The sequence below is a fragment of the Oncorhynchus gorbuscha genome, linkage group LG02 (genome assembly GCF_021184085.1).
Source record: "Oncorhynchus gorbuscha isolate QuinsamMale2020 ecotype Even-year linkage group LG02, OgorEven_v1.0, whole genome shotgun sequence".
In the NCBI taxonomy this organism is placed as follows: Eukaryota; Metazoa; Chordata; class Actinopteri; order Salmoniformes; family Salmonidae; genus Oncorhynchus; species Oncorhynchus gorbuscha.
The window spans coordinates 107,082,439-107,094,656 of NC_060174.1; the positions used below are offsets into that span (position 1 = coordinate 107,082,439).

General features: G+C 50.2%; 1 protein-coding gene across 4 annotated transcripts in view; it reads left to right on the forward strand.

Moving 5' to 3' along the window:
- Nucleotides 1–1,243: 1,243 nt before the first annotated feature.
- Nucleotides 1,244–12,218, forward strand: part of LOC124015201 (globoside alpha-1,3-N-acetylgalactosaminyltransferase 1-like) — a 49,521-nt gene continuing 38,546 nt past the window's right edge. For 2 of the 4 annotated variants that reach the window (XM_046330257.1, XM_046330264.1), the window contains exon 1: nucleotides 6,155–6,299. In XM_046330257.1, the coding sequence (XP_046186213.1) occupies nucleotides 6,290–6,299 (10 nt within the window). In that variant the 5' untranslated portion in view covers nucleotides 6,155–6,289. Of the gene's footprint in view, nucleotides 1,752–6,154; nucleotides 6,300–12,218 lie in introns of those variants that run through there. The other 2 variants (XM_046330248.1, XM_046330239.1) reach the window with 2 other exon arrangements.

The following is a 12,218-nucleotide window of genomic DNA, read 5'->3' on the forward strand; positions in this document are numbered from 1 at the left end:
GGATAGGTTAGTATCTATCGCTAGTGACGTAGCAACAGATACAATATAGACAGTTCCATCGAGTCCACTGGACTGAAGCTGGCATCGAGTCCACTGGACTGAAACTGGCATCGAGACCACTTAACTGAAGCTGGCATCGAGACCTCTTAACTGAAGCTTGCATAGAGACCACTTAACTGAAGCTGGCATCGAGACCGCTGGACTGAAGCTGGCATCGAGACCACTGAACTGAAGATGGCATCGAGAACGCTGGAATGAAGCTAGCATCGAGATCGCTGAACTGAAGCTGGCAGGCATCGAGACTGCTGAACTGAAGCTGGCATCGAGACCTCTTAACTGAAGCTTGCATAGAGACCACTTAACTGAAGCTGGCATCGAGACCTCTTAACTGAAGCTGGCATCGAGACCGCTGGACTGAAGCTGGCATCGAGACCGCTGGACTGAAGCTGGCATCGAGACCACTGAACTGAAGCTGGCATCGAGAACGCTGGAATGAAGCTAGCATCGAGATCGCTGAACTGAAGCTGGCTGGCATCGAGACCTCTTAACTGAAGCTTGCATCGAGACCACTTAACTGAGGCTGGCATCGAGACCACTTAACTGAAGCTGGCATCGAGACTGCTGAACTGAAGCTGGCATCGAGACCACTTAACTGAAGCTGGCATCGAGACCCGCTGGACTGAAGCTGGCATCGAGACCGCTGGACTGAAGCTGGCATCGAGACTGCTGGACTGAAGCTGGCATTGAGACTGCTGAACTGAAGCTGGCATCGAGACCACTTAACTGAAGCTGGCATCGATACCGCTGGACTGAAGCTGGCATTGAGACTGCTGGACTGAAGCTGGCATCGAGACCACTTAACTGAAGCTGGCATTGAGACCGCTGGACTGAAGCTGGCATCGAGACCACTTAACTGAAGCTGGCATTGAGACCGCTGGACTGAAGCTCGCATCCAGACTGCTTAAATGAAGTTGGCATCGAAACCACTTAACTGAAGCTTGCATTGAGACCGCTGACCTGAAGCTGGCATCGAGACCTCTGGACTGAAGTTGGCATCCAGACTGCTGAAGTGAAGCTGGCATCGAAACCGCTTTGTCCTAAAAATGCTTTCCAGTTTCACTGACGCGCAGCTAACTCGCTTGTGATGGCTGATGCGCCAAAAGCCTCCCTCTCTCTTGTTTCACTTTGTAAAACAATGGATTGTAGCCCAATAACAAGGAACAGCGTTCCCGACCTAAGGCTGTTCCTTGTTAATGGGATATAATCCACAGCTACGCTATTTAAAAAAATGCCTTATCGTGGTGTAGTAGACTATTCTGAATTATTTCTGAACATACAGCAGTAATTATATAACTTTGGCAAATGTATTTACATTTATCAATGGTGATGCAGTTCCTTCAGAAACCTTCTCGCGATTCTATTAGGAAATAAATGACGAAGTGCAACGCTGGAGAGATGAGAGTTTGCAGCCTGATGTCTATCAGAGCAGAGAGAGGGAGAGAGATCATAGAAAGTGGATCTGGTTTTTGTTATGCGAGATATACTGGCGTGCTTCTCACACAGCCAAGCGTTGGCCTCAGACATAAGTTACAATGTTGCTCAAACCAAATAGGCTCCGGAACAAAACAGTCCAAAGCGGAGAAGATCCGGCTCAAATTAAGCACTGATGACGAGCCTTCAGATGGTGATGGTGGGGAGATTTTTAGTCTTCGGCAACTGTTGCTGTACCACAGCAAGTGAGCGAATGAGGGGTAAGTTGAAATATTTACATTTCAAGATGTATACCCATTGTTATAAAGATAAGAAATTGATTATTGCACAGAGTAATCGCTGCATTTGTTTGAACTTGATCGGTAACCGAAAAGTTGCTGGATCGAATCCTCGATCTGACAAAGTAAACATCTGTCGTCCTGCCCCACTGTTCACAATTTACGTTTTATGGCTTTTGTGTCATGTATTAAAGTCTCTGATACCCTGATGAAGACAGCTTGGCTGTCGTAACGTTGGTAATTACATTTTCGCATCTGAGCTCCTAGAGTGTGCGGCTCTCTTTTATTTTCACGTTTTCTACTCCGTTAGCCAGCACCTCGCCTAAATAGGTGTGCGTTTATTTTTCTTCTAGATGTATTAAAGTCTCACCTTGGCGAAATGACCACATTTGGGCTTTTAAAAGTGAATTTATGAAAGGCTGAACGTAAACGAAAGGCCTGCAAACGTCAATTATTCTATGAGGATATGATGAGAAATCACAACGTTGCGGACTACGCCTCAACCTTGATCCCAGAAACCTGCCACAACTTGAACGTTCTGTTTTAAAACTATTGATCGTGTGGTTGGTGCCCCTCTAATAGTGATATTATCGATCCGCAGATCTATTTGAACAGTTTTCACGATTCTTTACAGAAAATATAGACAAATATTGAATCCCAGATTGACAGTAGCCAACCCACACCAGTATTTCTGGTCAGGGGGTCACTTCAAGGCAACTATTCTGAGACCGTCTACTGCTTCCTTTTCCTCATTTGAGTCTCTCCTTGATACTGTAGCTCACCATAAAGACCTGCCCCTTAGACGTGGTCCCTATTAGACTACTCAGAGGTCTACTGTTGGCCCCAACATTGTGTCTATTGTTAAAGTCTCCCTGACCTCTAGTTCCTTTCCAGACTCTTTTTAAAACTGCTCTGCATAAACATCTTCTTAAAAAGCATAGACCCCCCCCCCTTACTCACTGAATAGTTGACAAACCAAACTCTAAACTTCTTAGTATCAACAACTTATTTTTTTAAATTGTCGGGCTTCCGCTTACTTCACAGCACACAAACTGTTTCATTAAAAAACAGTATTGACTGCTAATGCCATTGAATTCTCTATCCTAGTTCTCTATCTCCTAGTTCTCTATCTCCTAGTTCTCTATCCTAGTTCTCTATCTCCTAGTTCTCTATCTCCTAGTTCTCTATCTCCTAGTTCTCTATCTCCTAGTTCTCTATCTCCTAGTTCTCTATCTCCTAGTTCTCTATCTCCTAGTTCTCTATCTCCTAGTTCTCTATCTCCTAGTTCTCTATCCTAGTTCTCTATCTCCTAGTTCTCTATCTCCTAGTTCTCTATCTCCTAGTTCTCTATCTCCTAGTTCTCTATCTCCTAGTTCTCTATCTCCTAGTTCTCTATCCTAGTTCTCTATGTATCCCTGTGTATGTTTTCCCTTTGTGACATCATCCTCTGTCATGATTCCGTTTCACTGCTATGTGGACGACAAGCAGCTTTCTTTACCAATCAGAACCAGTGATCAGGCAAATTAAATCACATGTTATTGGTCACAGTCACGTGGTTAGCAGATGTTAATGCGAGTGTAGTGAAATGCTTGTTCATCTAGTTCTGACAGTGCAGTAATATCTAACAAGTAATCTAACAATTCCACAACAACTACCTAATACACACAAATCTGAAGGGATGGAATAAGAATATGTACATATAAATATGTGGATGAGCGATGACCAAGCAGCATAGGCAAGATGCAATAGATGGTATAAAATACAGTATTTACATATGATATGATAATGTAAGATATGTAAACATTATTAAAGTGACTAGTAATCCCTTTATTAAAGTGGCCAATGATTTCGAGGCTGTATGTTGGCAGCAGCCTCTCTGTGTTAGTGATGGCTGTTTAACAGTCTGATGGCCTTGAGATAGAAGCTGTTTTTCAGTCTTTTGGTCCCAGCTTTGATGCACCTGTACTGACTTCGCCTTCTGGATGGTAGCGGGGTGAATGATCTTGGCCTTCCTTTTTGGCCTTCCTGTAACATCGGGTGGTGTAGGTGACCTGAAGGGAAGATAGTTTGCCCCTGGTGATGTGTTGTGCAGACCTCACTACTCTCTGGAGAGCCTTACAGTTGTGGGCGGTACAGTTTCCATACCAGGCGGTGATACAGCCCGACAGGATGCTCTCAATTGTGCCCCTGTAAAAGTTTGTGAGGGTTTTAGGTGACAGCCAAATTTCTTCAGCCTTCTCTGTGATGTTTACGCCGAGGAGCTTAAAACTTTCCACCTTCTCAACTGCTGTCCCTTCGATGTGGATAGGGGGATGCTCCTGCTTCCTGGAGTCCACGATCATCTCCTTTGTTTTGTTGACGTTGAGTGAGAGGTTGTTTTCCAAACATCACACTCCGAGTAAAATAAAATGGTGATCCTAACTGACCTAAAACAGGGGATTTTTACAAGGGTTAAATGTCAGGAATAGTGAAACTGAGTTTAAATGTATTTGGCTAAGGTGTATGTAAATTTCCGACTTCAACTGTAAGTATTCAGACCCTTTACTTTGAGACTTAAAATTGAGCTCAGGTGCATCCTGTTTCCATTGATCATCCTTGAGATGTTTCTACAACTTGATTGGAGTCCACTTGAGGTAAATGCAAATGCTTGGACATGATTTGGAAAGGCACACACCTGTCTATATATGGTCCCACAGTTGACAGTGCATGTCAGAGCAAAAACCAAGCCATGAGGTCAAAGGAATTGTCCGTAGAGGTCCGAGACAGGATTGTGTCGAGGCACAGATGTACAGAGGGGTACCAAAAATGTCTGCAGCCTTGAAAGGTCCCCAAGACCACAGTGGCCTCCATCATTCTTAAATGGAAGAAGTTTGGAACCACCAAGACCCTTCCGAGAGCTGGCTGTCTAAACTGAGCAATCAGGGGGAGAAGGGCCTTGGTCAGGGAGGTGACCAAGAACCCGATGATCACTCTGACAGAGCTCTAGAGTTCCTCTGTGGAGATGGGAGAACCTTCCAGAAGGACAACCATCTCTGCAGCACTCCACCGATCGGGCCTTCATGGTAGAGTGGCCAGACGGAAGCTACTCCACCAATCGGGCCTTCATGGTAGAGTGGCTAGACGGAAGCTACTCCACCAATCGGGCCTTCATGGTAGAGTGGCCAGACGGAAGCTACTCCACCAATCGGGCCTTCATGGTAGAGTGGCTCCACCAATCGGGCCTTCATGGTAGGAAGCTACTCCACCGATCGGTCCTTCATGGTAGAGTGGCCAGACGGAAGCTACTCCACCGATCGGGCCTTCATGGTAGAGTGGCCAGACGGAAGCTACTCCACCAATCGGGCCTTCATGGTAGAGTGGCCAGACGGAAGCTACTCCACCAATCGGGCCTTCATGGTAGAGTGGCTAGACTGAAGCTACTCCACCAATCGGGCCTTCATGGTAGAGTGGCCAGACGGAAGCTACTCCACCGATCGGGCCTTCATGGTAGAGTGGCCAGACGGAAGCTACTCCACCGATCGGGCCTTCATGGTAGAGTGGCTAGTGGGAAGCTGAGGCAAAGATTTATCTCTGACATCTGTGGTCGTCGTGTCTGACATAAAGAATGTATCACTGTGTTGTTCTCAATAAACCTAGTCCTGAACTAAAGAGCCTGGATCCTCTCTAGGTTTCATCCTAGGTTCTGGCCTTTCTAGGGAGTTTTTCCTTAGCCACCGTGCTTCTACATCTGCATTGCTTGCTGTTTGGGGGTTTTAGGCTGGGTTTCTGTACAGCACTTTGTGACATCGGCTGATGTAAGAAGGGCTTTATAAATACATTTGATTGAGTTCAGTAGAGAATCTCTATGGATAATGATTTTTAACCCTGGACTAGGTTTAATCTGTGTTTCTGGGAAATCGGCCCTCTAGTGGTATAACTGTATCAGTACACCCGTAGCACTTTTCTTTTTATCTAGAACCAAAAAGGGTTCTTCAGCTGTCCCCATACGAGAACCCTTTTGAAGAAACACTTTTGGTTCCATGTAGAACCATTTCCGCAGAGAGTTCTACATGGAACCCGAAAGAGTTTAACCTGGAACCAAAAAAAAAAGAAAAAAAGGGTTCACCTGTTTACACAGCCGCAGAATACTTTTGGAACCCTTTTTTGTTCTAAGTGTGGAGGACAGAGTTCGGGAGTGCAGTTCACACAGACAGACAGCAGGGGGAGACAATGTTCTGCTCTATTGGACGGAACACTGCAGGCTTGTGTTCCATTCCAAGCACTAACAAACTTGATGCTAGCATAACTAACTAAATCTGAGGGGGAGTTAGTATGGGACTAGGACGGAACCTCCCTCCAGCCATGCTTGTACCAATCCGATACTTTATGCCTGCTTGAGTAGAGTGAACGAGTGTATACTTCTGGAGAGAGGGAAGCTCAATGGAAACATTTATTTGTACGGTGACGGGTTTAGACCGCTACTGTAGATTATACTGTACATTCACCTGGGACCAGGTGATTTTTCAGGGACATCAGTCAAAATGCCTATAAGTGAGTACAATTTAAAAAATCAAGTCAATAAAAACAAAAAACCAAGTACATAGATGTCATTGGGCCTACATGTAGATATGATAAGTGATATGCTTTAGTAGATAAAATGATTAAGGTTTGTTTAACGAGTTGGCGTTTTTGTGTTTAAAAAAAAAATCTATTAATGTAATTTTATTTTGACGAAGCGAACTCATCCACTCCCGTCTCGAACGCGCATGATTTAATTCCCCTTATAAATGGCTTGGCGCGTTCACGTTCCCCCCTAAATGCAGTAATTACAACATCTACAAAATGTTTATCTTGTTGTTGTTTTAACTCGTTCGCAAATATCGTCAGTATTTACTGTGAGCTAATCATGTATGGAGGAAATGTTTGGTCCAGTCGCTATATGGTGCAATTCTTCTTGATTAACGGATACCCATGTTGGTTTCTGCACTCTGAGATTACGACAAGCTTTCGAAATCTTTTCATTTTTTTTTGCAATTACTGTTTGGTCAACAAGGAATCACAAAGAAATGCACAGTGTCACACAATAAGGCGAATGTCAACTATGATGTTGCGTTTGAATGGATTTATCAAGCTATCAGCTCGGGGGCAGGAACATTTGTCATGAAAGTCTGGTTGGGGCATATTGTCACACTGATTTCGGGGCATGTCATGTGAAACCTATTGAAGCCTCTGCATATCCATCACATGGGACAGAAGGCTCACATTTGAACTAATGTGAAAACACTCATTTACACTCGCATATTTATGAATTTTATAAAAAAAATCATATTATTATACCTTTGTTTCAACAAGGAACACAGAGTGAGACCAAGGTCTCTGTTACTGGGCCCTGACCAATTACTGGGCCCTGACCAAGGTCTCTGTTACTGGGCCCTGACCAAGGTCTCTGTTACTGGGCCCTGACCAAGGTCTCTGTTACAGCTGGGCCCTGACCAAGGTCTCTGTTACTGGGCCCTGACCAAGGTCTCTGTTACTGGGCCCTGACCAAGGTCTCTGTTACAGCTGGGCCCTGACCAAGGTCTCTGTTACAGCTGGGCCCTGACCAGGTCTCTGTTACAGCTGGGCCCTGACCAGGTCTCTGTTACAGCTGGGCCCTGACCAGGTCTCTGTTACAGCTGGGCCCTGACCAGGTCTCTGTTACAGGGCCCTGACCAAGGTCTCTGTTACAGCTGGGCCCTGACCAAGGTCTCTGTTACAGCTGGGCCCTGACCAAGGTCTCTGTTACAGCTGGGCCCTGACCAAGGTCTCTGTTACAGCTGGGCCCTGACCAAGGTCTCTTTTACAGCTGGGCCCTGACCAAGGTCTCTGTTACAGCTGGGCCCTGACCAAGGTCTCTGATACAGCTGGGCCCTGACCAGGTCTCTGTTACAGCTGGGCCCTGACCAAGGTCTCTGTTACTGGGCCCTGACCAAGGTCTCTTACAGCTGGGCCCTGACCAAGGTCTCTCTTACAGCTGGGCCCTGACCAAGGTCTCTGTTACAGCTGGGCCCTGGCCAGGTCTCTGTTACAGCTGGGCCCTGACCAAGATCTATGTTACTGGGCCCTGACCAAGGTCTCTGTTGCTGGGCCCTGACCAAGGTCTCTGTTACAGCTGGGCCCTGGCCAGGTCTCTGTTACTGGGCCCTGACCAAGGTCTCTCTTACAGCTGGGCCCTGACCAAGGTCTCTGTTACAGCTGGGCCCTGACCAGGTCTCTGTTACAGCTGGGCCCACCACCAGGTCTCTGTTACAGCTGGGCCCTGACCAAGGTCTCTGTTACAGCTGGGCCCTGACCAAGGTCTCTGTTACAGCTGGGCCCTGACCAAGGTCTCTTTTACAGCTGGGCCCTGACCAAGGTCTCTTTTACAGCTGGGCCCTGACCAAGGTCTCTTTTACAGCTGGGCCCTGACCAAGGTCTCTTTTACAGCTGGGCCCTGACCAAGGTCTCTTTTACAGCTGGGCCCTGACCAAGGTCTCTGTTACAGCTGGGCCCTGACCAAGGTCTCTGTTACAGCTGGGCCCTGACCAAGGTCTCTGTTGCTGGGCTCTGACCAAGGTCTCTGTTACAGCTGGGCCCTGACCAAGGTCTCTGTTACAGCTGGGCCCTGGCCAGGTCTCTGTTACAGCTGGGCCCTGACCAGGTCTCTGTTACAGCTGGGCCCTGATCAAGGTCTATGTTACTGGGCCCTGACCAAGGTCTCTGTTGCTTGGCCCTGACCAAGGTCTCTGTTACAGCTGGGCCCTGACCAAGGTCTCTGTTACAGCTGGGCCCTGACCAAGGTCTCTGTAACAGTTGGGCCCTGACCAGGTCTCTGTTACAGATGGGCCCTGACCAGGTCTCTGTTACAGCTGGGCCCTGACCAAGGTCTCTGTTATAGCTGGGCCCTGACCAAGGTCTCTGTTACAGCTGGGCCCTAACCAAGGTCTCTGTTACAGCTGGGCCCTGACCAAGGTCTCTGTTACAGCTGGGCCCTGACCAAGGTCTCTGTTACAGCTGGGCCCTGACCAAGGTCTCTGTTACAGCTGGGCCCTGACCAAGGTCTCTGTAACAGTTGGGCCCTGACCAGGTCTCTGTTACAGCTGGGCCCTGACCAGGTCTCTGTTACAGGGCCCTGACCAAGGTCTTTGTTACAGCTGGGCCCTGACCAAGGTCTCTGTTACTGGGCCCTGACCAAGGTCTCTGTTCCTGGGCCCTGACCAAGGTCTCTCTTACAGCTGGGCCCTGACCAAGGTCTCTGTTACAGCTGGGCCCTGGCCAGGTCTCTGTTACAGCTGGGCCCTGACCAAGGTCTATGTTACTGGGCCCTGACCAAGGTCTATGTTACTGGGCCCTGACCAAGGTCTCTGTTACAGCTGGGCCCTGACCAGGTCTCTGTTACAGCTGGGCCCTGACCAAGGTCTATGTTACTGGGCCCTGACCAAGGTCTATGTTACTGGGCCCTGACCAAGGTCTCTGTTGCTGGGCCCTGACCAAGGTCTCTGTTACAGCTGGGCCCTGACCAAGGTCTCTGTAACAGTTGGGCCCTGACCAGGTCTCTGTTACAGCTGGGCCCTGACCAGGTCTCTGTTACTGGGCCCTGACCAAGGTCTCGGTTACAGCTGGGCCCTGACCAAGGTCTCTGTTACTGGGCCCTGACCAAGGTCTCTGTTGCTGGGCCCTGACCAAGGTCTCTGTTACAGCTGGAACCTGACCAAGGTCTCTGTTACAGCTAGGCCCTAACCAAGGTCTCTGTTACAGCTGGGCCCTGACCAAGGTCTCTGTTACAGCTGGGCCCTGACCAAGGTCTCTGTTACAGCAGGGCCCTGGCCAGGTCTCTGTTACAGCTGGGCCCTGACCAAGGTCTCTGTTACAGCTGGGCCCTGACCAAGGTCTCTGTTGCTGGGCCCTGACCAAGGTCTCTGTTACAGCTGGGCCCTGACCAAGGTCTCTGTAACAGTTGGGCCCTGACCAGGTCTCTGTTACAGCTGGGCCCTGACCAGGTCTCTGATACAGCTGGGCCCTGACCAGGTCTCTGTTACAGCTGGGCCCTGACCAAGGTCTCTGTTACAGCTGGGCCCTGACCAAGGTCTCCGTTACTGGGCCCTGACCAAGGTCTATGTTACTGGGCCCTGACCAAGGTCTCTGTTGCTGGGCCCTGACCAAGGTCTCTGTTACAGCTGGGCCCTGACCAAGGTCTCTGTAACAGTTGGGCCCTGACCAGGTCTCTGTTACAGCTGGGCCCTGACCAGGTCTCTGTTACTGGGCCCTGACCAAGGTCTCGGTTACAGCTGGGCCCTGACCAAGGTCTCTGTTACTGGGCCCTGACCAAGGTCTCTGTTGCTGGGCCCTGACCAAGGTCTCTGTTACAGCTGGAACCTGACCAAGGTCTCTGTTACAGCTAGGCCCTAACCAAGGTCTCTGTTACAGCTGGGCCCTGACCAAGGTCTCTGTTACAGCTGGGCCCTGACCAAGGTCTCTGTTACAGCAGGGCCCTGGCCAGGTCTCTGTTACAGCTGGGCCCTGACCAAGGTCTCTGTTGCTGGGCCCTGACCAAGGTCTCTGTTACAGCTGGGCCCTGACCAAGGTCTCTGTTACAGCTGGGCCCTGACCAAGGTCTCTGTAACAGTTGGGCCCTGACCAGGTCTCTGTTACAGCTGGGCCCTGACCAGGTCTCTGATACAGCTGGGCCCTGACCAGGTCTCTGTTACAGCTGGGCCCTGACCAAGGTCTCTGTTACAGCTGGGCCCTGACCAAGGTCTCTGTTACAGCTGGGCCCTGACCAAGGTCTCTGTTACAGCTGGGCCCTGACCAAGGTCTCTGTTACTGGGCCCTGACCAAGGTCTCTGTTACAGCTGGGCCCTGACCAAGGTCTCCGTTACTGGGCCCTGACCAAGGTCTCTGTTACAGCTGGGCCCTGACCAAGGTCTCTGTTACAGCTGGGCCCTGACCAAGGTCTCTGTTACTGGGCCCTGACCAAGGTCTCTGTTCCAGCTGGTCCCTGACCAAGGTCTCTGTTGCAGCTGGGCCCTGACCAAGGTCTCTGTTACTGGGCCCTGACCAGGTCTCTGTTACAGCTGGGCCCTGACCAAGGTCTATGTTACTGGGCCCTGACCAAGGTCTCTGTTGCTGGGCCCTGACCAAGGTCTCTGTTACAGCTGGGCCCTGACCAAGGTCTCTGTAACAGTTGGGCCCTGACCAGGTCTCTGTTACAGCTGGGCCCTGACCAGGTCTCTGTTACAGGGCCCTGACCAAGGTCTCTGTTGCTTGGCCCTGACCAAGGTCTCTGTTACAGCTGGGCCCTGACCAAGGTCTCTGTAACAGTTGGGCCCTGACCAGGTCTCTGTTACAGCTGGGCCCTGACCAGGTCTCTGTTACAGCTGGGCCCTGACCAAGGTCTCTGTTACAGCTGGGCCCTGACCAAGGTCTCTGTTGCAGCTGGGCCCTGACCGAGGTCTCTGTTACTGGGCCCTGACCAAGGTCTCTGTTACTGGGCCCTGACCAAGGTCTCTGTTACAGCTGGAACCTGACCGAGGTCTCTGTTACAGCTGGGCCCTGACCAAGGTCTATGTTACTGGGCCCTGACCAAGGTCTCTGTTACAGCTGGGCCCTGACCAAGGTCTCTGTTACTGGGCCCTGACCAAGGTCTCTGTTACAGCTGGGCCCTGACCAAGGTCTCTGTTACTGGGCCCTGACCAAGGTCTCTGTTACAGCTGGTCCCTGACCAAGGTCTCTGTTGCAGCTGGGCCCTGACCAAGGTCTATGTTACTGGGCCCTGACCAAGGTCTCTGTTGCTGGGCCCTGACCAAGGTCTCTGTTGCTGGGCCCTGACCAAGGTCTCTGTAACAGTTGGGCCCTGACCAGGTCTCTGTTACAGCTGGGCCCTGACCAGGTCTCTGTTACAGGGCCCTGACCAAGGTCTCTGTTACAGCTGGGCCCTGACCAAGGTCTCTGTTACAGCTGGGCCCTGACCAAGGTCTCTTTTACAGCTGGGCCCTGACCAGGTCTCTGTTACAGCTGGGCCCTGACCAGGTCTCTGTTACAGCTGGGCCCTGACCAAGGTCTCTGTTACTGGGCCCTGACCAAGGTCTCTGTTACTGGGCCCTGACCAAGGTCTCTGTTACTGGGCCCTGACCAAGGTCTTTGTTACAGCTGGGCCCTGACCAAGGTCTCTGTTGCAGCTGGGGCCTGACCAAGGTCTCTGTTACTGGGCCCTGACCAAGGTCTCTGTTACTGGGCCCTGACCGAGGTCTCTGTTACAGCTGGGCCCTGACCAAGGTCTCTGTTACTGGGCCCTGACCAAGGTCTCTGTTACAGCTGGGCCCTGACCAAGGTCTCTGTTACAGCTGGGCCCTGACCAAGGTCTCTGTTACAGCTGGGCCCTGACCAAGGTCTCTGTTACAGCTGGGCCCTGACCAAGGTCTCTGTTACAGCTGGGCCCTGACCAAGGTCTCT